The 25,939-nt window shown below is 44.9% G+C and overlaps 1 protein-coding gene across 8 annotated transcripts in view; it reads right to left on the reverse strand.

Annotated features, from left to right (window-relative positions):
* Nucleotides 1-514: 514 nt before the first annotated feature.
* The window catches only part of ACSL6 (acyl-CoA synthetase long chain family member 6), a 58,396-nt gene continuing 32,971 nt past the window's right edge, over nt 515-25,939 (reverse strand). For 7 of the 8 annotated variants that reach the window (XM_027605677.2, XM_027605682.2, XM_027605679.1 and 4 more), the window contains 11 exons: nt 24,400-24,477; nt 22,620-22,754; nt 22,071-22,205; nt 20,937-21,032; nt 19,857-19,929; nt 17,750-17,838; nt 16,539-16,655; nt 13,383-13,526; nt 12,258-12,359; nt 11,289-11,360; nt 515-962 (listed from right to left, as the gene is read on the reverse strand). In XM_027605677.2, coding sequence (XP_027461478.1) covers nt 825-962; nt 11,289-11,360; nt 12,258-12,359; nt 13,383-13,526; nt 16,539-16,655; nt 17,750-17,838; nt 19,857-19,929; nt 20,937-21,032; nt 22,071-22,205; nt 22,620-22,754; nt 24,400-24,477 — 1,179 coding nt within the window. In that variant the 3' untranslated portion in view covers nt 515-824. Of the gene's footprint in view, nt 963-11,288; nt 11,361-12,257; nt 12,360-13,382; nt 13,527-16,538; nt 16,656-17,749; nt 17,839-19,856; nt 19,930-20,936; nt 21,033-22,070; nt 22,206-22,619; nt 22,755-24,264; nt 24,343-24,399; nt 24,478-25,939 lie in introns of all 8 variants that reach the window. The other variant, XM_027605675.2, reaches the window with a different exon arrangement.

Raw genomic sequence — 25,939 nt, forward strand, 5'->3', positions numbered from 1 at the left:
CTGGGTTTCTTTTCCCAAGTCTTCCCCAAAGGTCCATTCATTGTGCCCAACAGACATCTTTTAGAATTCATGTGTAAGAAGTCCATGGATATACACATATTATCCTTGAAGTCGCTGTACATTTTTTTCTAGATAGTTCCTGAATATTTTAATGAGTTTAATAAATGAGAAAATGTATTGAGAGATCTTTGTAAAATGTTATATAAATATAACATTTGTTTCAGGAATATCCGAACTTGCATTTTTCATGAATAAAAGTAAAAATGAGAGTGAAAACTTCTTCACATCAGTAAAAATTGTCATGTATAAAGACTCTGAACTTACGCAGAATGTGCATTATGTCTTGTTTTAGCATGATTCTGTACACATAGTTTTAATTTTTTAAGTCTGATTTAACTGTGATTTTGACAATCAGTTATTGAATGAGGTAGTCCACATTGCCTAGATATTTGCTATATCTGGTTACTATTCCACAAATAATTAAGTACAGTATATCAGTTATGTTTTTCCTTTATGTTTAATAGGAGTTCTGTGAACATTGAGAATATATTACTTTTAGTGGTACACAGTCCTTGAGAAAAGTCTTTTACATTGCCATCTGTGATATTTTTAGCAGCTTGTTACAATATCATTTTAATAAAAATAAAGTGTACTCAGTGATGATAGAGAAAATATTGTTAAAGACCTCTTGGGACAGGAAAAGGCTCAATCATAAGGTCACGTGCTTATTCATTTTCGGCTGCATCATTCTGATTCATTACTTTCAAGAGTAACTATAGTATTGCTACACAGTCCATTATACTGAGAAGAACTTTCCTTGAACTTCACATGGAGATTGAGTAAAGCTCTTCTATTTGTTTTTTGAAGTACTCTCTCAGCTCAGGTCTCTTAGCCTTTAGTGTTGGTGTCAGCAAGCCATTCTGAACTGAGAACATGTCAGAGTGGATGTGAATGGCTTTAACCTAAAAACCAAATGCAGAATACGTCTTTATCAGGAATATAACATAGCATTTATAGCACACATGATAAAAGTAAACAGGCATATAAGAATAGATATATTGATACAGAAACACTATGCTCATTTAAAAGTCAAAATTATGTTAATAAACATTTCAGCCTATTTAACATGTCTGCAAGCCACCTTTTCCCCTTCCTATTTCTTCATTTAGCCAATCAACAGAAATGAACTGGCTGCTTATTCTGTGCCAGGCACTGAGGACGCAGAGAAGAATCATGAGTGCCCTTGCCCACAGGGGGTGCCCACTGGCATCCAGCAGAGCAGACATAGAGCGATTGTCAGCCAGTGTGGTCCGCACAGAGTGACAGGTGCCGAATGCAGTTATGGTAGGGGAGAAGGAGGAGCAGAGGGGGAAGCCTTCCCAAATTAGGTGAGTGTTAAAGAACGAGTAAGAGTTAACCAGCAAAGGAGGAGAGGTGGGTGGTGGAGGGCATTCTAGGTGAAGGCAACCCCAAGAACAAAGCTATGGCAGTGAGAAAGGAAATCCAAGGGGTTTATGGTTGTAGTTACATGAAGTAGGAGGGAAATGGGGTCAGGGATGGAGCCAAAGTGGTCGATGTGACCATTGATAGAGGAGCTCCAACTTCAGGCTGGAGTCAGTAGGAAGGCTGTGGAAGTTCTTATCCAGGGCAGTGACATGGCTGAATACACATTTTAGAAAGATCTGTCCAAGAGAAATGTGAAAACTTTTTTTGAGAACATTAAGATAAGAAACAGGAAAACCAATTGGAAGGATCTGGCCAATCCACGGGAGACGAGATAAGGACCTACCTACACTTAGAGCAGTGGCAGAGACAGACACAAGTAAGCAGTTCTAAGAACCATTCAGTAGTAAAGAGGGAGGCAGCCTCCAGGACTCCCGGGTTTCTGATTTGGATGGACACATAGGAGGAACATAAAGTTTTGGGGGAACATGGTAAGTCTACATTAAAAAAAAAAAAAAAAAAGTCCTGCCATGGCTTTTACCACATCTACTGGGAGGAGGCATGGAGGGATCAGGTGTACTGTTTCACACTTCCTATTTCTATGAGACAGATCCTAGGCCCCCTCATGCAAAGTACCTCTACAAAATGCTGAAATGCGAACCAGAGATAGATGAATTAACTAGGAGGGCCTGGGCAGATTCCTCCCACGTGGGGCTCCATCTGAAAGGGTCACTGACAATCCCATGAGAAGTTTATGATCTGGGTTTGAGTTTAATCTTTGAGTGATACTGCTTCCAAGAAATTGTGTCCTGACTGACAGCTGGGTCTAAAGCAAATGATTTTATTGAGATAATAGACCCAAATCATTAAATAGCAAACAGAGTTAGGAATTGCCGCAATAGACTTTTTAGTAACAATTTTTTATTACACTTCTGAAAAATAAAACTCTCACAGACCTGAGGCCCAGAGACACAGTGTGACTACAAATACCATTTGCTAAACATTCATGTCATTTGTCCTTACACGCATATTATTCAAAGTCCAAAATGCAATTTTGAAACTGAAACAACAAACCTTTTCTCAGAATCTTCTGGCAGAAAAGCCCAGGTAGCACCAGTAAGAAGTGCCCCAAATCCTAACTACTCCCTAGGTATGTACAGTTGACCCTTGAACAACAACGGGGTTAGGGGAGCAATTGAAAATTCGTGTGTAGGGGCACCTGGGTGGCTCAGTCATTAAGCGTCTGCCTTTGGCTCAGGTCATGATCCCAGGGTCCTGGGATCCAGCCCTGCATCGGGCTCCCCGCTCTGCGGGGAGCCTGCTTCTCCCTCTCCCACTCCCCCTGCTTGTGTCCCCTCTCTTGCTGTGTCTCTCTCTGTCAAATAAATAAATAAAATCTTAAAAAAAAAAAATTCGTGTGTAACTTTTGACTCCCCCCTGAACTTACCTACTAATAGCCTGCTATTAACTGGAAGCTTTACCGATAACATAAATAGTTGATTAACACATATTTTGCATGTTATACATATTATATACTGTATTCTTACAATAAAGTAAGCTAGAGAAAAGAAAATGTTAGAAAGAAAATCATAAGGAAAAAAAGAACATCATAAGGAAGAGAAAATACATTTACAGTACTATACTATATTTATTGGAAGAAAAAAAAAGTCATGTCTAAGTGGACTCCTCCATTTCAAACTTTTGTTCAGTGGTCAACTGTCATAGACATTTGGAAAATTAATTCAAAATATACATGTTAAATACACATATACATTCATCTGTTGTTTTGTATAATTGATATTTATTGAGCAACTCCTTTGTATCAGGTATGTGTCAGGCATTAGGGGTACAAAGAATAACAAGACACAGTCCCTGCCCACCTGGATTTATGATCTAATGAGAGATGCTGCTATATGACCTTGTAGTGACAATATGATATTGCTACTATAGGGACAAGCACAGAGAAGGTCACCTTTCTCAGGCAGAATCAGTTGCTTTGCCAGTACCCACTCCTGACTTTTTCCTTGCTGGGATTCGGTTTGGGGCCAAAATGTTCCATGCCAACCATGACAGTCACCTTCCCTGATTTCCCAGCCACCCCTGCAGCTAGGGGACAGTCATGAGGTCTATTTTTGGCTAGTGAGAAGGGAAAGTTTTTGCCTTCACAATGAAAGGTTCAGACATAGCCATCTCCACCCACTCTCCTTTTTTTCCTTCCTTGAATATGGACAATGTCCAAAGTTGTAGTGGCCACCTTGTGATAAGCCAACATACTAAGAATGGAGAGTGGAAAGACAGGTAGAGGCTAGGCCTTTGAGGACCTGTATCTTCCTTGGACTGCCTATCCTTATGTGAGAAAAAACACAAAAACACACCCAAGTGTTTAAGACACTGCGGCTTTTCTGTTAGAGCTGAATGCATTTCTGACAGCACCCACCCAAGGCTTGGGGAGGGTTCGTTGAAGAGAGATGCCCGAGTTGACACTGAAGGAAAGTCAGCTGTAGCCCAGTGAAAACAGCAAGGGGAAGGAGGAGTGGCTCCTATATGGCCCAAGGAGAGGAGGGTGCTCTAGGGAGAAGTACCACGTGCCAAAGCACATTTGAGACATTCCATGTGTAGGCTGAAGCCTACGGTACAGGTGGAGAAGAAAGCGATGGGGCTGGAGAGATACACCGGGGCCAAGTGATAAAGGATTGATAGGCCAAAGCAGGGAGTTTGGACATGATTCTTTCAACAGCTTTTAAGCGGTGAGAGACAGAACGGCTCTTTGGAAAAACTACTGTGCTAGGGATGGACCGAAGTGAGGTTAAAGTGGAACCTGCAAGACCAGCCAAGAGACAAGACTGAGGGTGACCTGGGCTATGAAAGTTGGCTCTGGAGATAGAAATGGATTTGATTTGGTGGATAGAACCTACAATTTGCTTGGGGTTTACGTGGCAGAGAACGAGAGATCATAGGAATAGCTCTAGGCTCCTGCTTGAACAGAAAAACTGAAGGAGGAGGAAGATTCTTTGGAGGAGGGAAGACCAAGTATTTGTGTTAAAGTCTGAAATGCTTCCGAGACAACCAAGTGGTTAATACTGGATATATTCGTATCAGTATGCAGGACAGAGCAGCAGCCTGGGTTTGAGACAGAGGAGCGACTTGGCGAGTAGGAAGGAACTGGAGTGTGGGTTACAAAAGCCAGGAGGACAAGAATGAGCGATCACTCTGTCAGATGCTACTGTCCTATGAGAACTGTCCATAAAATCAGTGGACACAAGCAGGAAATGACTTATTTCAAAAATCAATTTATGTACCACCTCACGCCCATTAGGATGGCTATTACCCCCCCGCCAAAAAAAAACAAAACAGAAAATAACAAGCATTGGTGAGGATGTGGAGGAATTTGAACCCTTGGGCACTGTTGATGGGAATGTAAAATGATGCAGTCACTGTGGAAAACAGCATGGCAGTTCCTCAAAGAATTAAAAATAGAACTACCATATGACCCAGCAATTGCACTTCTGGGTATATACCCAAAAGAACCGAAAGCAAGATCTGCAAAGGACGCTTGTACATCCATGTTCATAGCAGCATTGTTCATAGTAGCCAAGACATGGAAGCAATCCAAATGTCCACTGACAGACGGATAAGCAAAATGTGGAATATTACTTGTTCTAAAAGGGAAGGAAGTTCTGACACGTGCTATAACATGGATGAAACTTGAGGACGTTAGGCTAAATGAAATAAGCCAGTCACAAAAAGATAAATACAGTATGATTACACTGATATGAAGCACTTAGAGTAATCAAAGTCACAGAGACAGAGAGTAAAATGGTGGTTGCCAGAGGCTGGGGTGGGGGTGGGGGGTGGTTGGGATTTATTGTTTAATGGGGACAGAGTTTCACGTTTACAAGATGAGAAGAGTTATGGGATGGATGGTGGTGATGACTGCACAACATTACAAATACATCTAATTGTACACTTAAAAATGGTTAAGATGGTAAATTTTATGTTATGTGTATATTACCACAATAAGAAAAAATGGAAAAAAAGTCAGGGTATGCAAATAGTTGCAAAATGTTCAGTAGGTCAGTGATTGTTTTCAAAACCTCTGATGTTAACAGTCTTGTGTCCTGCGGGGTGGGCCTTTTGAGATGGCAAAGAACTCCTTGCTCTGAAAACTCTTCGTTATTCAGATCGAAAACTCATTATACAAAGAAGAGTCCTAAAACAGCTATACTTCCAACTTCCTAAAAATCCATAGAGAAAAATTCTAACAAATCCTGGAATAAACCCATGCTTGTAATTTAAAAATGTGAAAGTTTTCAAATGAGCACAGCATTAATAAATCAGATTCACTTTGTCTCTTAGACATTTGTTCAAATGAAAGGTTCACTTTCGCTATAAAAAGGACAGCATTTAAGGATTCGAGTGTGTAGAGCAGAGGGGAGGAGGGAACGTTAGGCTAAAACTAGAGTTAGCATTATAGTTAGCTGCCTCAACTTTACTTCACACACAAAGGATTTCTACTTGGATATCTGATATAAATTGGTGGAAATCTGAGGTTCTTGGCTAAAAAGGGGTATTGTGAAATTTTCAAAACTAGTTAAGTTTCTTGTAAAAAATGTTTTGCTTGAAAACTCCTTCAGTGTTCTTGATATTCAAATAAGCAAGGATATGGTAAGGAATAGGGCTGCCATTTTTTTTGTACCCTCTGGAATATGCTTTTTTTCTTAATTTGTTTTTATTAAACATAAACTATTCCAGGGGACCCAAAAGTCACTGGAAACAGTCCCAAGAGAGACATTTTCAGACGCAACCCACTGAGAAGTAGGGGTTCTGCAGGGGTCACTGCTGGGGGTGCTGCGGCGGTGGAGGCAGGTATAGACGGTGGGGAAGGGATGAGGTTGGGGAGAAGCAGAGGTGTGTGGAGGTGGGGTGGAGGAGGGATGAAGTGACGTGGTCGGGTTGGGGGGTCGGGGGGAGAGAGGCTCTGGTTCCAGCCCCAACCCCACCGGCGCAGCCCCGCTCCGATGCCGGGGGCAAGCTCGACTTTTCAGGTAAGATGCCATCTAAGCTCTGCTGCTTAAAGAAGTCTGGAAATCACCACTTGACAACAAAACTAATTAGCTTAAAGAAAACAGGAACACAATCTGAATCAAACCTAATCTTAGATACTGTGAATTAACTTAGTAACTCACGTTTACGGTCATAAAATGAAAAGCTGAAAACTGACAGTGCTAATTTCCTTAACTTTTTTTTTTCCTAAAGCTCTCTTCTGATAGAAATGGTACCACATAAAAACTTTTGGTAAGGGCAAGTGATCTAGCCAACCTTCTTTTGTAAATGAAATTAGTAATATAATTGTAAAAGGAGAAGCAAATGCCATGATATCATATCTGCTGCCTGGGTTTCAGCTCATCTGAGCTCCTCACGGCCTGTAGAGCACACAGTGTAACTGGGACAAGAGTGTATGTTCAGTGCAGGGGCTTGGGGTGAGCACCTTTGAAAATCTAGCAGTGACATGCAGTAGTTACCAACGATAAAGTACAGGGAAGATGAATTTCATAGGGAGAGCTATGGAACGCTATTTAGATGCTCAGTAGACTACAGAAGAAAACATAATGATCTTAGGAACAAAGGACTGAACCAACAGGTAGATTTCACAGCGAGCCTAAAGGCTGACTGGGGCATCTGCAGTTCACTGTGGCTCACCACCAAATAGTCTCTGCTTGAGGAGAGGGAGTGGCACTAAATACAGCCTTGTAGAAAGCCAAGGCATATGGAGCCCAGCTCATCAGTCTGACCTACAGCTCTGGGTCTGTTTGAATTCTTCCATGAAAATACCTATACAAACTGCCTGAGTGACTAAAAGTCCGGTCAGTAAATGGGGGGGAGGGGAGCGGATATGTGTCAAACCAGTTCTTTAACTAATACTGACCTTAACTATGGGTCCCAAACTTCTATTTTTTTTTTTTTAGAAGTAAACCAATGTAAAAACCAATTTTCATTTTCTATAATTACATATTTTCTAATAAAACCAAACTGTTGATTTGTGGGGGGAAAAAAAGGAATGAAAATCTTTATTCTCGTGGGTGCCTGGGTGGCTCAGATGGTTAAGCGTCTGCCTTCGGCTCAGGTCATGATCCCAGAGTCCTGGGATCGAGTCCCGCATCGGGCTCCCTGCTCAGTGGGGAGCCTGCTTCTCCCTCTGCCTCTCTCTCTCTCTCTCTGTCTCATAAATAAATAAATAAAAAATAAAAATAAAATCTTTGGGGCGCCTGGGTGGCTCAGCTGGTTAAGCAACTGCCTTCGGCTCAGGTCATGATCTTGGAGTCCCGGAATCGAGTCCCACATGGGGCTCCCTGCTCAGCAGGGAGTCTGCTTCTTCCTCTGACCCTCTTCCGTCTCGTGCTTTCTATCTCTCATTCTCTCTCTCTCAAATAAATAAATAAAATCTTAAAAAAAAAAAGAAAGAAAATCTTTATTCTCCCTTTAGGCCTAACACAATGTGAGACTCGCTTTTCAATTTGTAATAAGCAAAAAAATTTTTTTTAAGATTTATCCCTTTATTTCAGAGAGAGAGAGTGTGTGCAGGCATGCACACACGCATGAGTGGGGGGGTGGAAGGGGGAGAGAATCCCCAACCAGACTCCTGCTGAGCTCAGGGCTTGATCCCAGGACCCTGAGATCATAACTTGGGCCTCTCGATTGACTCAGCCACCCAGGTGCCCCAATAAGCAAAATTTTTGTTAAGGGAGGAAATGGTAAATATTAGCTTCCTTTCTGAAACTACACTCTTGCCGCTGAAAAGTGATTCCATAGGTTTTTTTTTTTAGTTTAGAAATACTGTAACATTTAAATATTGTATTGGATTAAAATACCTAAAAAATTTCAATTTATGCCAACTCATTAAAGCACAAAACTTTTCATAATTCTGAAGAAACATGGTATTTTAAGTTTTCAATGGTATTACTGAATGCAACACATAATGTTGCTTAGAGATAATAAACACAGAGTGAATAATTTAGGACTGAAGAGATAAAGTAAAAACAAAGCCCACTGTAATTAGACAAATGCTCAATTCATTTCTTTTTTTTTTTTTCATTTCTGATTTAAAGGCAAATTGGTTAGGTAAGTATTCATTTCCGTGACAGGAAACACAATAACATATTTTAGTGAGAGATTCACATCAGAATTTTAAAAATCTTTTTTTTAAAGATTTTATTTATTTATTTGCGAGAGAGAGAATGAGAGAGAGAGAGAGAGCACATGAGAGGGGGGAGAGTCAGAGGGAGAAGCAGACTCCCCGCTGAGCAGGGAGCCCGACGTGGGACTCGATCCCGGGACTCCAGGATCATGACCTGAGCTGAAGGCAGTCGCTTAACCAACTGAGCCACCCAGGTGCCCAGAATTTTAAAAATCTATCAAGTGTCAAAGGTCACTTGGTATTGTCTATACAAACTAATAAGACACATAAATGCCAAGAAAATGGTTAAACCATGGCTAAGTATGCTCAAAAACTTCCCAGGTGCCTACACATTTTAATTATTGATAGTTATTTTAAATGCTTCCTATCTATTCATTAAAATATATCTTCCAAAAATCTCCATAAATTAATAATGATTGGCCTCATTCTAAGAAATTGTTTCTGGAAATTAAATCACACTAATTTTTTTATCTAGTTCAAATGTTAATTCAGATCAACCCTGCCCAGTGAGCCTGAACTCTTAAAGCTTTTGGTGAATGATTTAAGCCTTAGGCTTGGATATCTATTTGTGTTTGCGTGGTTTTCAAAATAATTAGTGTTAAGCCTTAACTGATGACTCATTTTTGAGGAAAATGAGGACAAGCTGACAATGGACTGTGGATTAACTTAAATAATTCATATTGATCTTTGGAACACGACTGGGAGCACACCTTCCTCAGGCATGAGGCCTGGTTTTTGCTCTCCTGTGCTCAGCTGAGGGCACACACTGCTTGTGGTGGAGGATGCACAGACCAACAAAGAGGAAAATGAGAACAGAGAAAATGAAGAGGTGACACGCTTGGCAATAAAACTCAGGCCTTTGGGATGCCCACATGACTTCCCCGTATTTGAGGTTACCAAGGTGAGGGCAGATTATTAGAGCAGAAACTGCTTAAGGGGTATGGGAAGATAAGACTACCTCTCCTCTCAGTAAAGGACTAATTTGAGCCAATGGTTAACACCTGAAACTTTACCAAAGGTCCGCTTTTCAGCGTAATCCTTTTGCTTAGCGTCTATGCCAAGATTCTGTGTCCTGGGGCAGGTCAATGCATCCCGAACCCAGCAGGGGGAGTGCCAGCCTCAGGAATCGCAAGGTAGTGGCAGGCCCTAATCTGCTTAAGCAAAGCACCCAGAGCCCCTATAGCTCCCCATTCAGAGGAACACACGGGCCCAGAAAAATTGGGTCTTGGACCACCCATTTGTGGTCCCTGCTCTACATCATCATATGATCCACTCACACAGCTCCTCTTAATGGAAGGACAATGAAGTCAGTCCTAAAAGAAATTTAAATAATGATGCCAGAAATGACCTTTCTTTCAGAAAGATAAATATAACTTGCCTGAAGGCCTCTGATTTTATAATTTTTTTTAAAGATTTTATTTATTTATTTGACAGACACAGCGAGAGCAAGAACACAAGCAGGGGGAGTGGGAGAGGGAGAAGCAGGCTTCCTGCCAAGCAAGGAGCCCGATGCGGGACTCGATCCCAGGACCCTGGGACCATGACCTGAGCCGAAGGCAGACACTTAACGACTGAGCCACCCAGGCGCCCTGATTTTATAATTTTTTAAAATGAAAATTTTATTCATCCAAGCCTTTTTTTGCCGTAGATGCTGACAGATGAGGGTAAAGTAGTGTTTCTCAAACTAGATTAATAGAAAGATCTATTTCAAAAGAAAACAATTCTGAAACTATGTTCAGATTTCATCAGTTTGAAACTTAAGAAGTTAAGGTCTGACTCTGTGGAAGTGGTTTCTAAGTCACAAATACTTGCTATAAGAGTTTTACATTTGAAACTGGTTTAAAAATGTTTTCAGGTTATCATCAAAATGAACATACAAAATTTAAAATTCTCAAAAACCCTGCAGATCCATAACGCTAACACTATATTTGGGAACCCTAGTGGAGAAACACAATTTTATTAAAAATGATTATGTTAAAGACACGCTGGAAAATTTTTTAAAAATCGGAGTGTTTCTATGTCTCCACTTGAAGAATTTTTCTTTTTGAATTTTTGACTTAAGAGGGCGTAAAGGATGTAGCTAAATAGGACCAAGGGTGCTTCTGAACTCAGTCAGAGTAAGAACTTGCAAAGACAGAGTTGGAGAGGAACGCTTGCTGGGTCACCTCCCAACACACCCCCCAACCTCCTCTTTGTGGTAGACACTCTGGGCTAACAGATCACTGACCCCGAGGAGCACAATCTTTCCGATGTCCTAGCAAGTCAGCTTGCCTGCTGTAGCCAAGAAGACAGTCCCCATAAAAATAAAAATAAGAGAGGACTGTGGTCTTGAGTACTGCAGCCTGGAGACAGGCCAACCCTGCGCACACACGCTCTGCTAGTAACAGCTAGGGTAGTACTTCAAACTTACAAACGTCTGTGATCACAAGGACAACACACACGGTCTCACTCGACATACGACCCATTTAGCGCAGAATGCAGGCTGCTGCAGAGTCGGCTTGGAAGCCTGCAGGGGTCTGTTAGTGCACAGCCCGTCCGACGGCCGCAGCATGCGGGGGGGTGGAGAATCTAGGTCAGGGTCACCTTGGGTGAGTGTAATTTTCAGCACTGCATGAAGGGTTGTAACAAGTATGGGGAAGGGAATATTTACCTGTTCAAACGAATGGAGTCCACTCTGTTTTCCTAACCTCACCATATCTTCCAAAATGGCTTTTTTCAGCTCCTAAATGGGACCATAGAGGAAAAATGACAAGGCAAAAACACATTTCAAAATGGAGGTAGAGGAAACAGTGAGTCTGGAGCAAAGTACAACTGGTGGTTGGGCCAACCCCCACCCCACCCTCACCTCCACCGCGCTGCCTGGGGCTGACACTCCCAGGCAGCACACATTCACCACCTCTCATGAGGCAAGCGAGTGCCAGGCATGAACAAAGGAGTGACCACGAACAGACTAAGGGACCACTCCATTTTTTAAAGTGGCTCTCTGGTCAGCCTGGTGAGTCCCAGGGACCCCGTCACCCCCAGAAGAGCCCAGGACCCAGAGGGAGTGCTCAGGTCCATGGGTGCTGCTGAAAAATGGACCATGTGCCTGGACGAGGTGATGGTGAGCCAGAGCACAGAAAGCTCTTCCACAGGACCCTACACATGCCTGAGTGGCTAAAGCTCTAAGCAGGGAGGTGTTATTTTTTTCTCAACTAACTCCATGACCGCCTAAGTCCAGTATGGACAAAAGCCACCTCACATTTGGAAAGAGCAAGACCAGTGAGTCAGAAGGCCTATACTCACACCTGACACTGCTGTTAACCAGCTGTGTCAGCTGTGTGGCCTTGGGTCAGCCACCTCCCTCCCTGGACTCGACTGCAAGCTGCATGACAGCAGGGCTGGACGAGCTTTCTGTGGTGTCTCCCATCATTAGTTCAATAGTTTATCAAACTTTCTAAGAAGAAATCTGCATTCCTTCAACAGCAATAACAAAAAGATGAACCTCTGGTTTAGGATTTCTACCACTTATAAAAGAAAGTTAGAAATGTCCCTACATGTTCAAATTCCACTGCTTTATTGTGTTTCTGCCCTCCCATTACTCAGTAGCATCAGGAGGTCCAGCAACCAAGGTACAGACCTTATTTGCACAGAGCTCTTCATATGACCCTTCAATTCCTCTCTTCTGGGCCCAAGAGGGCATGACTTCAGGGTCAGGCACAACAACACCCACCAAAAAGGCCTGCAATCCCAACCAAAGGAAAACACAGTCAAGACAAGAGCTTTTAAAGTGGTAATTTGTGGTCCAGCATTTAAAAATAATCTCCTGGTATTCTGATTCCATCCTTTTCTAAAAATAAGTATATGCTTATGTTATGAAACATTTCCACCAATATAGCACACATTCTTACCTGTTTATTTTCTGATATATTTCCTTAACTTTGAAAAAAAATTAATAAAGTATAAGCTTAAGGAGATTAAGAATCAGTACCGTTTGATTCTCATGCCAATCTTAAAGGAGGACACCTTTAAGATGCCAAACAATTCTACGAACCCAAACACATATTTCTCAAGGTTTCCTAGACCATTTTGAAATTGTTTTATTAACATGGTCCCCATTCATGAAGAACTCTGTTTTAAGTTTTTAAAGCATTTTCTTTAATAATATTTGCTTAATGAATGCAATGATAGCACAGAATATATTCACAGTGATCTTTCCGACTTCAAGTCTAAATGATGTTGAAAGCAGAATAAATATAAATCCTCTCCAATAATTTAATCTTAACTATGTTAACATTAGCTGAATATATTAGCTCAATACATATATATATATTATTAGCTCAATATATTAGTTATATATATATATATTTTGAGTTATGTTACAATCAGTACCAATATTTGCAATATTGTACCCATTTATCTGTAGAGTTCATTTGCATATTTCAAAATCTAAAGAGCATAAATCCTATATCCCTCTTGGAAGTAGATGTAGCATAAGTTAAAAGTAGTAGGAATGTTCATTACCACTACTTCAAGCAACTTTTTCACCTAATTGCAATTTATCAAACTGTAAGCCAGTAAGATTTCACCTTTAAAAGGAATTTTCTCTCACGATTTCATATGCAGAAGAACACCGGTGTCTCACTGGAAATTAATGTTTACCACTACGATCAAATACCAAATACTGAGGAAATTATTACCCAATAACCCTAGATTTTTCAGCAGGCCCAGTATGCGTGGGAGGGCTGAAGCACAGGAGACTCACCTTTAAACTGTCCCCGTGGACATAGATTTGTGCTACAGGCTCACTCCGGATATAGATGTTCTCAATCTTCTCGGGGGCAACATATTCTCCCTGAGCAAGTTTAAATATGTGCTTCTTCCGATCAATAATTTTAAGAGTCCCTGCCTGTGGAGTTGAACAAAGCATCATGAAAAGATAGCATTCTTGAGCCTAAGCCCCTCACTCATCAGTGCCATAGCCCCTCCCCCCCTGCCCTGTCCCCCTCCCTGCACACCCCACTTGGATCTGCTCCTCCGCCTGAGGGCTCTGCTCTTACCACAGCCCCTGTGTGGTCAGAGAGGGCCGCCATGCACCACGGGTTGATGGCTCTCGAGATCTGCTGGACCCCGAGCGCCCACTGTCCTTTCCTCTCAGCACTTACCCCGCCCTTGCCCCCCCGCCACTCCCCACTCCCACACCTGCCACCCTCATGCCCAGCAACAGGTGTCCTCCTCCTCAGAAGGCTCGCCTACCTTCCCCTCTCACCCAGGCTTGACTCTTTTCTCACCACCATCCTCAAATTCACTTCCTTGGACAATGCTTAGGCCTCTCTGCCCAGTTCTTGCCTCCACTCCCAAAGAGTGGCCTCTCCATCCCCCAGCAAACAGCAGAGCTTGGCCGAGGCCCCCCGTGACTTCTCCCTGACAGACCAGATGAGATCAGGAGTCCTCACCTCTGCAGGACCTCTGCAGCAGGCAGGCTACCTCTTGGGCAGTGAGTGTTTGTGCTCCTGGCCTCTAGAACCCCCACAGACCTCCCTGACTCCCTTTGACCTTTTTGAGTGTCTTAGGGGAATTGGTGTATCTCTTTCCTTTGGCTCAACCCTTGAATGTTGTACTTTCTTCACCTCCACTGATAGTGTTCCTTGAAATCAGCTCCCTTTATTTCTTCATTGGCCACTCCCACGTCTGCCTAAGCGTCCAGCCAAACCTCTTCACTGAATTCCAGACCCAGGACCTAACACTCAGGACGCTTTAGAAACCAGGCCGTTCACCCTGCAGGATGCAACAGGCCACTCAGGAAGCCGATCACTGTCCTCCTCGCGCCTGTTCCAGCCCGCAAGCCCCAAACTTGGAGATGGCCTTGCTGTTCGCCTCTCCTGGAACGTCTGGCCGTCAGGCTCATTGTCCTCAATCACAAATCCTTCCCACACCCACCTCCTTCACCCATCAAAACCACTTCCTGACCAGACTTCTGCATACACTCTGTCCCTCCTCCATCTGTTTGATTGGCCAAAGGGGGAGCAGAGTCTCCGGAAAAGAAAAATGAACAGGCCCTGTTTTGTTCAAAACCCAGGCTGGACCTCAGGCGCTTTCCCTACACTGGCTTCTTTGACCCTCATGGCACCCCCTGAGCGGGGCATTGTCACTTCCATTTCACAGATGATGAAAATGAGGGTTAGAGAATTTGGTTACTTCCTCCAAAGCCACACAGCTAGAAGGCAGGGGGACCAGGATTTCAATTAGGTCTTTCTGGATCAGAAGTTTGTACCTTTCCTTAATCAACCCAATACTCTTTCAAAACATTAGTAATTAAAAAAAAAAAAAAATGGACACCCCCAGACCACCTACCAGCTGTCTTGGGCTCTTAGTGTATGCACAGCACTAGGTCTCCACATGAATTAGTTTACTTGCTTCTCCCAACCCCCTGCAAGCTGGGTGGTTGCATCCAACTTAGAGGGAATCAGTACCAGATCCAAGGTTCTATGGAACTTCAAGTTTTTCCAATTTTGAGGCCCTCCCTCTTTAAGAAAAATAATATAAAATGAAGTGCAGAGGCTTGGAAGGGGCCCATGCCAGTGAGGGGCTCTGAGCCAAGGCTTCCTTAGCCGAGGGGACAATCTGCCCTCTGCCGGCCTGCAGGCCCTGCTGCTCCCCCAGCCTCTCTCCTCCACACCTGGGGGTGCTTCAGGGAGAACCAATGACCTCACACCTCTCTGTCTCTCTACTTAGCATGTGCTCTCACTCCTGCCCTAATAAACCTCCCCGCCCTCTCTTCTCCCCTCCAAACATGACTCACAACCTAAGACTCCAGTAGGCTGCTGTCACCCTCTGCCTCTCCCCAGGCAAGTGTGGCCTTCCACTTACGCCCATCACATTGCACATCACATTGACATCTCTTCCCTGAGCAGAGTCCCTGGCCCAGGGCACACACCAGGGATGCATCTGTGTCTGCTACGGGAATGAGGGCTTCTCCAGGAATGACACAGACTCAAGTGGGGGCAAATCAGCGCACCAGCCCACAGGACCACCGGAAGGCTCAGCATCATTCACATGCCCAACAAGACTCTACATTTCAGAACATCCGCCCCAAACCTTAGCAACTTCACAAAGACGCAGGGGAGGTTCCTGGGGTGGGCTGCATCAGGCAAGGGGCTCCCGGTTCCAGCAACAGAGCCGTTTTCTGGTCATAGTTTTTATCTAAGGATATGCTGTGTGCCTGGCCTTGTGCCAACTGCTTTACAGGTATAACTTGTTTATTCTTCAAAACCACCGTAGAGGTAATCAGTGTTACTATCCCCATTTTACAAATGACAGAGTAAGGCACAATAACTGGGTCTGGTTAAAAGTTGGGGGCCATAGCCTAAGAATATCATGTAGCCTTACTCTCTTATTCCACAAGAAAGTCAACCAGCAGCCCCAGAGATGGATGAGGCTTTGGGCAAAGTCTCAGCAACTGCTAGCAGAGCCAAGGAACTCGGACACCCTCCCACCTGGCTACAAGCTTCTCCCACTGCTCAGTGCCACCTCTCAGCAAGGGGCCACGGTCTGTGGGTCCCTAGGCCCTGCCTTTCTCAGACCTCCCAGAGCTGTGAGCTTCCTGCTCCTTGGACTCCACCCATCGGACCCCACAACACCAGTAGATCTCTGTTGGGAAAAGGATAAGGTAGGGAGAGGTCTCAAACTCCAGCTCTGCCCTCCCATAAAGATCTCTATCACCTTTATCAGGAGGATGGACAAGAAAGCTCTGGGGGCAAGATAAGGAAGAAACTCCCTATCCCCACCCGCCTTGCAGTTGTTCCTGAATGGCTAATTATCAGGGAAGATGCGGAGAAGAATTTTGCCTCAGAAATGAGTCGGATTATACACCCTCCCACCACGAGAATGTGTGGAGGAGCCGCGGCTGCAACATACGCACCGGCAGCCACTTCCCAATGTCCCCAGTGTGAAGCCAGCCGTCACTGTCCAGGGCTTCCTTTGTCCTGTTTGGATCTTTCAAGTAACCTTTGAACACATTTGGTCCTCTCACGCATATCTGTAGGGACAAACACCGGGTTTCTGTCAGCCCACAGCATGAGAAATCCCGATGCGGGGCTGTCACGGGGCATGTGTAGGAGAAGGCATCCTATCCCTCCAGAAATACGCTGTGGAAACAGCAGGGATGGAGACTGAGCACAGGAACGGCCACCAGCGGACTGAACAGTTCCTGCTTCTCTCAAACAGCATCTTCTGTCCTGGCCATGTTTCCTCTCTGTCCTGGCCCCCCACCCCCAAGTCTCTTGCTTTGTGACACTGGATGGGGTCTCCTCAGGTATTGATGGCTGGCTGATTCCACCAGAGATGCTTGAGTCCCCTGCGTCATGACAGAGCAGTTTGCCCATCTACTCCCACGGAGTGAACAAGTACAAGCCAGCTCTATCCCCCTCTTCTGGCCTAGTTGCAAGTGTCCTGCTTCTGCTGGGACACATACATAGTAGCAGGCCACTTCAGAGAAAAAAAATGGATTTTTTTTTAAGTTTAGGAATTTCTTTTTTTTTTTTTTAAGATTTATTTATTTTAGAAAGAGAGCATGAGCAGGGGGAGGGGGAGACAGAGAGGGAGGGAGAAATTCTCTAGCAGACTCCCCACTGAGTGCAGAGCCTGACTCGGGGCTCATTCCCACGACCCTGAGATCATGACCTGGATGCTTAACTGACTGAGCCACCCAGGTGCCACAAAAGTTTGGGAATTTAAAATCTTGAAATTCAAACCTTCAAATTTTAAATCTTTTCATCAGTCACCAGACTGTTGGCTAATGTGCATAGTAGCCATCTAGGAATCTTTTCAAAATTTAGATTCTGATGAGCCCTGAGAGTCTCCGTGTCTTAGAGACACCCAGGGGATGCTGATGCTTCTAGTCCACATACTACACACTTAGAGTAACAAAGGAATAGACCAGCCCAGTCCCAACCTTGGGGGCTGGTTGCTTCATAAGCAGGAGAAGAAATGTTGAATTCAATGGAGTCAAATTAATCGGTAATTTAAAGTGACTTTACAGGGAGGGTGAAAGGAAAACAATTCCATTTTTTATTTCTTTTACTCACTCCATGTGGCATCCAGAGACATAAATAGCTAAGGTTCTAAATTTACCTCTCCCTCTCCTTTGCAGGTCCAATAGTTCAGTTCCTCGACATCGATGAGCTTGATATGATTGCAGGGCAGAGGTGCCCCTACATGCCCTAGAACATCAAAGCAATATGGCATTTGTCAGTGTCTAGATCAGTTTCAGCACTGAAGATGCTCTGGGCCATGTAAAAAATCCCTCCGGTGTCAAAGTGGGGGATTATGGAAGGAGAGCAATATATCTTTAGATGGCATTTGTCACAGGCAAGCACTAATGATTAAAAAAAGTTCTGGGGAAAAGACAGGCCAACCTCTGCTGGGCCTTTGTTTTATATCTGATTCTTACAAAAGCTAAAGAGACACACCTGGCCCAGTACCAACCAGCACAGGGTCTGTAGGTGGGGTTCCTACCCACACCAACCATACCATCAGGATTTTTCCAATAGGGCCTATGTTAAACATTTCCCCCCATTGTCAGACCCTTGATTTTGGATCATAAGATACCATCGTCATTACTTTTCCATCAGTCACCAGACTGTTGGCTAATGTGCATAGTAACCATCTAGAAATCTTTTAAAAATTTAGATTCTGATGAGCCCTGAGAGTCTCCATGTCTTACAGACACCCAGGGGATGCTGATGCTTCTAGTCCAACCTACTAGACACTTAGAGTAACAAAGGAATAGAAGACAAGGATGAGATAACTCGTCCCTGAAAAATAAGACTTCAAATGTTCTTGCTCATATATACCCCAACTGCACAATTACATCTAAGTCATTTTTCTAGTAATTATGGTTGTTAGCATAATTCACTGGCAAGGTGGAGGGTTTTTGAGCAGGTGCTGGCCAAGGTCCTGAAAGAAAAGTGAGCCCCGTAGATGAAAACTGGGGTTGTGACACTCCCATTTCTCTTTTAAATAAGAGGCTGCCAACTTTTACAACATTGGACAAAGATATCTATCCTCTCATACTCAACAGCCTTGGCAAGTTTTTGTGGTAAGGATGACTTAAAAAGGCAAAATCTCAAAAATCTTACATAGGAAAATGTAGAGGATGACATTAAGAGGGAAGAGAATGTCCAGAAAGAAGGGGATCTGTGTGAGTGATCAGTAAATATGATGGCAGCGATAAGAAAAATGTTACTGATCCAGGACTCTGGAAGACAGTCCTTGTAGTAAATTTTCCAGGGATAGAGAGAGCAATGAATCTATACACAGGATAGGCTTTATTCAGCTAGAGTCTGAAGAGATAAAACTCAGACAAAAATGCTTCTGTCCTTGACATGGTCAAATATGATTCCAATATGGAATCCACCTATCATGTTTCTGCTGACTGCCTCAAGGTGTTCTGAAAATAGCATTGCATTGCTGTGCATACTTCTTTTCCATGTGCATCACCCGGAATTTTCCAGTGTGTAGTTGAGTAAACTTGAGCTTGAAGAGTGGCCCCAGGCTCACAGAGGAAGTTGGTATACTGAAGGATTCTTTTGCTCAGTGTTTTTTAGATTCTTCTAGTGTCTGGTCTAAATCTGGTGATAGGAAACACATGGGCTACCTACTGCTTCCTCCTTGCCTTTAAAGATGAGTCTCTTCAGAATGAAGGCGTGGAAGGGAGCTGCTCCTTCCTGATGATGCTGTTGCCTTCTAGACATTAACATCATAGGAGACCCCAGGTCCCAAAGGGTCTCAGAAATGGTTTAAGAAATAGTGCTCTGGTCACTATGAACTTGCCCTTCTTTCCTAAATCATATCCAATTCACAGCCTGCTTCCCTCATTCTAAAATAGGTTCTAACCTACAAAATCCAACATACTGACATTTACTGGTATTAAGAGCATTTTTCCCCTTGGAACTATATCTATATTCTGTGATCTATGGCCTCTTCTTCTTTCTTTAATATATGACTTTCAGTTACTATAAAATAAATGGGAAAATACAAAATATATTTGGAAATCACAAAAATATATAGCAAAGAGAACAATATCCATTGTGCCACAACCCAGACATAACCACCATCAGTGTTTTTCTTATTTTTCTGTTACTTTTTCCCTAAGTGCCCCTGTAAATTTGCTTTCCATAAAGAAGTTTTAGATCAGCAGTGCCCCATGAATCATTCCCACATCTCCAGCCCATCCTACCTGAGGTCCAGTCCCCGGGCGTGGTGAAGGTACATCCAGCCGTACACTCAGTTTGGCCGTAACCTTCATAAACCTTCAAATGAAAAACAAAACCATGCTGTAAGTACACGTGTTCCTACAGATGACTGGCTGCCTTTTTCAACCAGCTAACCTCCCACTGCACATCTGGTTGTTCCATGCTGGGGACAGTGAGAAGGGAGGTAGGTTACTCCAGGTGAAACTGAACACACACAGCAGGTGTGGCTCCTTGGCTTGGAAGAAGTGCTATTTTTACTGCCGACACTTAGGAGATAAAGTTATGTGGTTTGGGGTAAAGATTTCTGACCTATTTTCAACTACTGACTTTATTTTTCATTTGGATGATAGGTATGAGAGACAAATATTTTAAAACCTACCGTACGTTTTACTTTTACTCTGTAAGATATTCCCCTCCAGAGCCCCAAGTGTTTGCAGGAATACAGCATGTGAGACAACCTGCCTTTAAGAGTGGCCACGCCATGTTGGTACAGAATAGGAAGACAGTGAAGGGGGCACTGGCTTCTAAAGTATAAAAACTTAAGCATGTACTTTTATGAAACAGATGCGCCTACTTTACATCAAACACACAAGTCACAGTCCTGCGTATATAGGAACTTAATAAATATTAGTTGAATAGATAAATGAAGGAATGAATATTTTAGGAGATGACAAAACCTATTGAATCAAATAACAAAACACCAATGGGCTTTCATCCCCCTCTCTAGTGCTCCTTTTCCAGGTGGGGAGATATTTTGCAGGATGGAGAATGCAGAGATGCTGGCACAGGTGTGGCATGGGTTCTCTAGCACAACGGTGGCCCATAAAGAGTTTAACTGACCCCTCTTCCCAGAGTGGGTACGCCTGGACTTTGCAGAATGTCACAAGATCATCTTGGCTTTCACTGACTCTGAGCCTTTTTCATCCTCAGAGGAGGGAGCTTTTGTCCCACTAAAATCCTGCCCCCAGGATCTTTCTCTCTTCAGGAGAGGGTGTAGTGGGTTTCCTGCTCTGCCCTGAGCACATGTTCCACTGCCCCTAGGGAAAGTCGTGGAAAGGCTATACCTGGCACCCCAGAGCCGCCCGGAGGAATCCCAGCACTGTCGGTGATGCGGGGGCCGCTCCAGTGACAATCATCCGCACACACCCACCAAGACTGGCCTGTGGGAAGAGAAAGGAAACTGCCGAAGTTTGTGCTGCTGGAGATGGCATCTAGCCCATGTGGGCCTCATCCAAGGTCGGCATTCAACAGTTGGACCCCACCAGGCCCTAGGGAAGGGATGAAAGAGAAGGCCTGAGGCTGAAGAAGCCCCTTCTCCTTTCAAACGAAATCAACCCAATCAGCTTTGCAACTCGACCCACAATATGGCCAACTCCTCTGTGTCTTTGAGGTAAATGCCATTAATCTGTGCTATTCTATAATTTTGGCTCTCCCTTCCTTCAAATACACAGCTTTTCCCTCACTCTCCCATCATTTACAAGCAGCCAAAACAATTACTTAGGACAATTTCTTCCCACTTCCTTCATAATGGCATAGCCTTTTCTCATTTATAAATCAATACCATGCTCTGCTCTATTTACTATGCATAGCAGAGGACAACGGATTCTTTAAGCACTTTGTTTCTGTAAGTTGAGCCAAGAGAGTTTAAATATTAATTGTCTTAGCTAAAAATAGAGTAGTAAGAAAAAAAACGAGTAATGCCACTAATTAGCTACACACATTCCCTGGGTAATGCAGAGCCTGAAAACTTACGTGGGGATACACAAGTGAGAAATTCATGATCGGCCCAGTCTGGGAGAGGTTGAACGGATAGGAAATAAGAAGGGAAAGGAAGATTCTTGGCCTCGTGGCTAGAACCTAGTGCTGCTGGAAAGCCAGCATGGCCAAGCCTACAGGGAGGGGCAAGAGAAACTTTAGGCCACAGGAGCTCCTGATGGACCTGACCACCCAAGGGCAAAGTTGCCCCCATGTCTGTGGAGACCAAGGGACCTACTTTCCAGGAGTCCTTCTTGCTGGTTGCCTTTTGGCAAATATCACACACATCCAGATAATAAAAATGAGTTCTTTAATTATTCTATGGTAGCTTAAGCTTTGATTTAATGAGCAAATGAGTTATTTTGTAAGATTACAGGCCACTGGAATGAGCTTCTCAAATTCTTCTATAAGGCCACTTGGGTGCCACTTGTTCATTTTCTTACCTGAATCTTATTAAAAAAGAGTTCATCCCAGATACTATCATTCCTGATGATTCCACTCCGGACCTCAGCCTGTTTACGCTTTGCTGCAAACTCCAGGAGCCAGCGCTTTAATGGTGTGTCTGCCTGGCTGAAGATCTGAGGAACAGAAGTTGGAAGACAGCTGTTGGGCCTGTGTGTACTACCTCTAACAGATGCCCCCCACCCCCAGGAAGAAGACCTTTGTTCCCACAGCCTGACCAACAGAGAAGCCACACTCCATTTTTGCCTCTGCAGGAGATCAGTGGATGTGTGATACCCAGCTAAAAGTTAACCAGCGTCTGGTCACGTTGTAGGGATAGAAATTCCTGAAGAGAAAATCTCCTTAAATAGGGTTTTAGAGAATTGGAAGAAAACAGGAGAAGGAAGGTGAGGGTGAAGGAATACAAGAGAGGACGCAACTTCTAGGACCTGAGGGAGGAGGCATGGTAAGCCTGCCTGGGGTTCCAGACCTTGTCTGGACAGCAGATACACAGCGCCTCAGCCTGGTCAGAGACTCCCTACGGGGCTCACCTTGTCATACATCCGGTTCAGCAATCGAGGGACCACAGGGAAGATGGTGGGGTGCAGAGCCTTCATGTCATCCGAGAGGAGACGGATGTCTCCCTGGAAGAAGCCGACGCGTCCCCCATGGCAGTAGACAACAGACTGGAGGGAGAGGACAGGAAGGGAGGAGTCCCTCAGGGTGGTCACTCCAGGCTACGGTCCAAAGCTCTGCCCTACATGGAGGGCGCCCATGACCCCCTAACCCAGCGCTGGCTGCTGCCGTGAGACACTCAAGAATACCATCTGAGCTGCCCCCCCCCCCCCCCCACTAAGTCCCACTTAGGCACGGGGTGAAGCAGCAGGAGATGGAGGGGAATCCTGGGCCGCCGGGAGATCCCAGAGCAGCCAGGCTCACTGGTGCCTGCTCCCTCCTGCTCAACTCCCAAGCCCTGGGCAAGGACCTCCCTGGGGACCTAGGTCTCTGAGCTGTACTAAACCCTACCAACAGGTCTGTTCCAGGTCTGTGGATTTCCCCCAGGGACATCTCAGCAACTCTGGAAGGGTGTGCAGTGCCCATGAATACTGTGACACATTGTTAATGTTGGCTGTGGGTGTTGTTCGGTAGGGGGCCAAGTGGCGGGGTGCTGGCTGGTTCTTAATGGGTTTAGGAATATGCTTGGGGCCTAATACATGCTCCTTTCTTTAATGCTCATAGCAACCCTACAAGTGAGGCAGCATTTATAGCTCCATTTTATAGGTAAGGAATGCAAAACTTAGAGAGGTAAAGGGTCACAAAACTAGTTCATAGTAATGAACTATGGCATTCTAATCCAGGTCTGAAAAGCTGGAGAGCATGACCTAATATACCAGCTCTCCCCCAAGCAAGATGGGAGAGGCTTAGAAGACATAACATAGGGGAGCCTGCGTGGCTCTGTTGGTTAAGCATCTGCCTTCGGCTCAGGTCATGATCCCAGGGTTCTGGGATCGAGCCCCACATGGAGCTCCTTGCTGAGAGGGCAACCTGCTTCTCCCTCTCTCTCTGCTGCTCCCCCTGCTTGTGCTCTCTCGCTCTCTCTCTCAAATAAGTAAATTAAATTAAAAAAAAAAAAGACACAGCTTATTCACAAGCTGGTTCCCTGAGTGACACGTGCCTGGAAAATTCTTTGTTCCCACAGCCTAATGTGGACTCCCCCGCTCCCTTTGCACCCCCACAAGGCCAGTCTCAGGGCTGATCATAATGCCAATCCTATCTCCGGAGCGAGGGGTCATGGCAGTTTGATTCCCCAACTTTACTGTCTTGTTTTCCTTTCCGGGAGTTCATGAGTTCTGGAAGTTATGGTATATAAGTGTCATGGCCATAAGCGGAGCCATAGTGCACAGAGCGTGAACGTAACACACGTCTGCAAAGCTGTGAGCCTCTCTGAGCACGGGCCACCAGCTGGGGCCACTCTCGGCTAAGGTATCTCCACTGGTAAGACAGGGCAGGCCTGGGGTCATCCCTGGAGTCTTCACAGAAGGGACAGGTCGGGCAGCCAAGGTCCCCTGACCCCTGCGGTACCTTCCGAGGACAGGACAGTTTAGTTCTACCTCATGGCACCAGTGACAAAGTGACACTCTGCTAGGGTTCTGGGTTCTGGGCACAGACTGTGCCTCCCTGGAGCCAGGGCCTTACCTGCACCATTCGCTCAAACATGTGTGCTAAAGGCAAATAGGAAATGTGCACATCCGCACAAGTGGGAGCCCACTGACTCTGTAAGAAAACAGAAGGAGCCCAGGCAAGGCCCGGTCAGTCAGGTGGGCGTCTTACCTGGATTACTCTCTCAAACATGTGAGCCAGAGGTAGGAAGGAGATGAGCACATCGTCCTGTCTCGGAAAGATCACTTTCTGCAGGTGACGGGCATGGGAGACAGAAAGGAAAGAAACACTGACAGGAAGACGACGAGAGAGTCATAAAACAATACAGAGAAAATGGTCCTGGAGGGGCGAACAGGGAGGGGGAAGGGAAATGGGGGGGGTGGAGGGGGGAACAGAGAGAGAGGCCAGATGAGAGAGAGAGAGAGAAACAGTGTGAGAGAGAGAGAGAGGAAGATGAAAGGCGCAGGAAGGACAGAGGGAGAGAGAGACAGGGCAGCGCAGGAAGCTGAGTGTTAGGGCGCAGCCAGTGGGTCTAGGTTATCTGCAGAAGCAAAAAGCCCAGTGAAGCACACATAAACCAGCAGAGTCGAGCTCCGCAGGGAAGTCTCCTCCGGGGCCAGGCCCCCTTCGCCATCTCCCTGGGCCACCTGGGCAGGGAGTCCAAGGGGCTAGGCTTGTCGGCACTTTCTAGTCCTTCTTCTGGAATAGGGACCTGGGGAACCCTAGGTCTGCAGCAACTGTGGCTGGGGTAGAAGCCCCAGGCAAACAGATGGTTGAACCAGGCCTCGCAAGCCACGGCCTGGGGACAAGACCCGTAGGGGAGGCTGAGAGGAGCCCTGCTGTGCCCCCCAGCCCAGGACACACACAGGGGCCTGACCTCAAGGATTGGAGGGGGGGCCCTGCACAAGGCCTGCGCTCAGGGGCAGGCCGGGCCCTCGGGAGCTCTCCTTTGCTGACTCCCCTGCCCCCCACCCTTTCACAGGGCCTTCATTCTCCAGGGCTGGCTTTTGAACGAGTCTGGACAAGCCCTGGGAACCTGGCTTATGGCTCCCGACGTGAGTTCAGCCACCAACAGCCTCTCACCGTCTTCTACCAAAAAAATCTATCAGTGTTTGGGGGGCATATGCTCCATAATGCCATCTGGCATGAATGTAGAAGAGTGATTTTTCTCCACAGTGGAGAAAAAGCCTAACTTATGTGAAAAGGAACATTCCTTTCTCCTTAAGGAAACTTGCAGGACATAGAGATACTTACCACTTGTGGAAAAACGTCCTTCTTTCTTAGTCAGTTATAAAATGCTAACATGCTTTTGTCAGACCAAGATATCAAACTTTTTTTTTTACTTTAGATTTACCTTTTTAAGTACAGTCTTACAAGTTAGTCGTTGCCACTGTTTCTCAGACTCTAGTAGTCCTTAAACACAAAATGACTGAATTAAACCCTGACCTATGTGATAAACCAGTTATTAAGGATTACTTTCTAAATAAAGGTAGACACAAAACCACAGATATCTCAATTTTTGCAGTTAAAAAATGAAAAGCAGGTTTACATGTTTCTCTTCCTGGGATCTTAGCACTCTTAGAAATCAAACTGGCTAGGGCGCCTGGGTGGCTCAGTTGGTTAAGTGACTGCCTTCGGCTCAGGTCATGATCCTGGAGTCCCAGGATCGAGTCCCACATCGGGCTCCCTGCTCAGCAGGGAGTCTGCTTCT

The sequence above is a fragment of the Zalophus californianus genome, chromosome 5 (genome assembly GCF_009762305.2).
Source record: "Zalophus californianus isolate mZalCal1 chromosome 5, mZalCal1.pri.v2, whole genome shotgun sequence".
Taxonomy (NCBI): Eukaryota; Metazoa; Chordata; class Mammalia; order Carnivora; family Otariidae; genus Zalophus; species Zalophus californianus.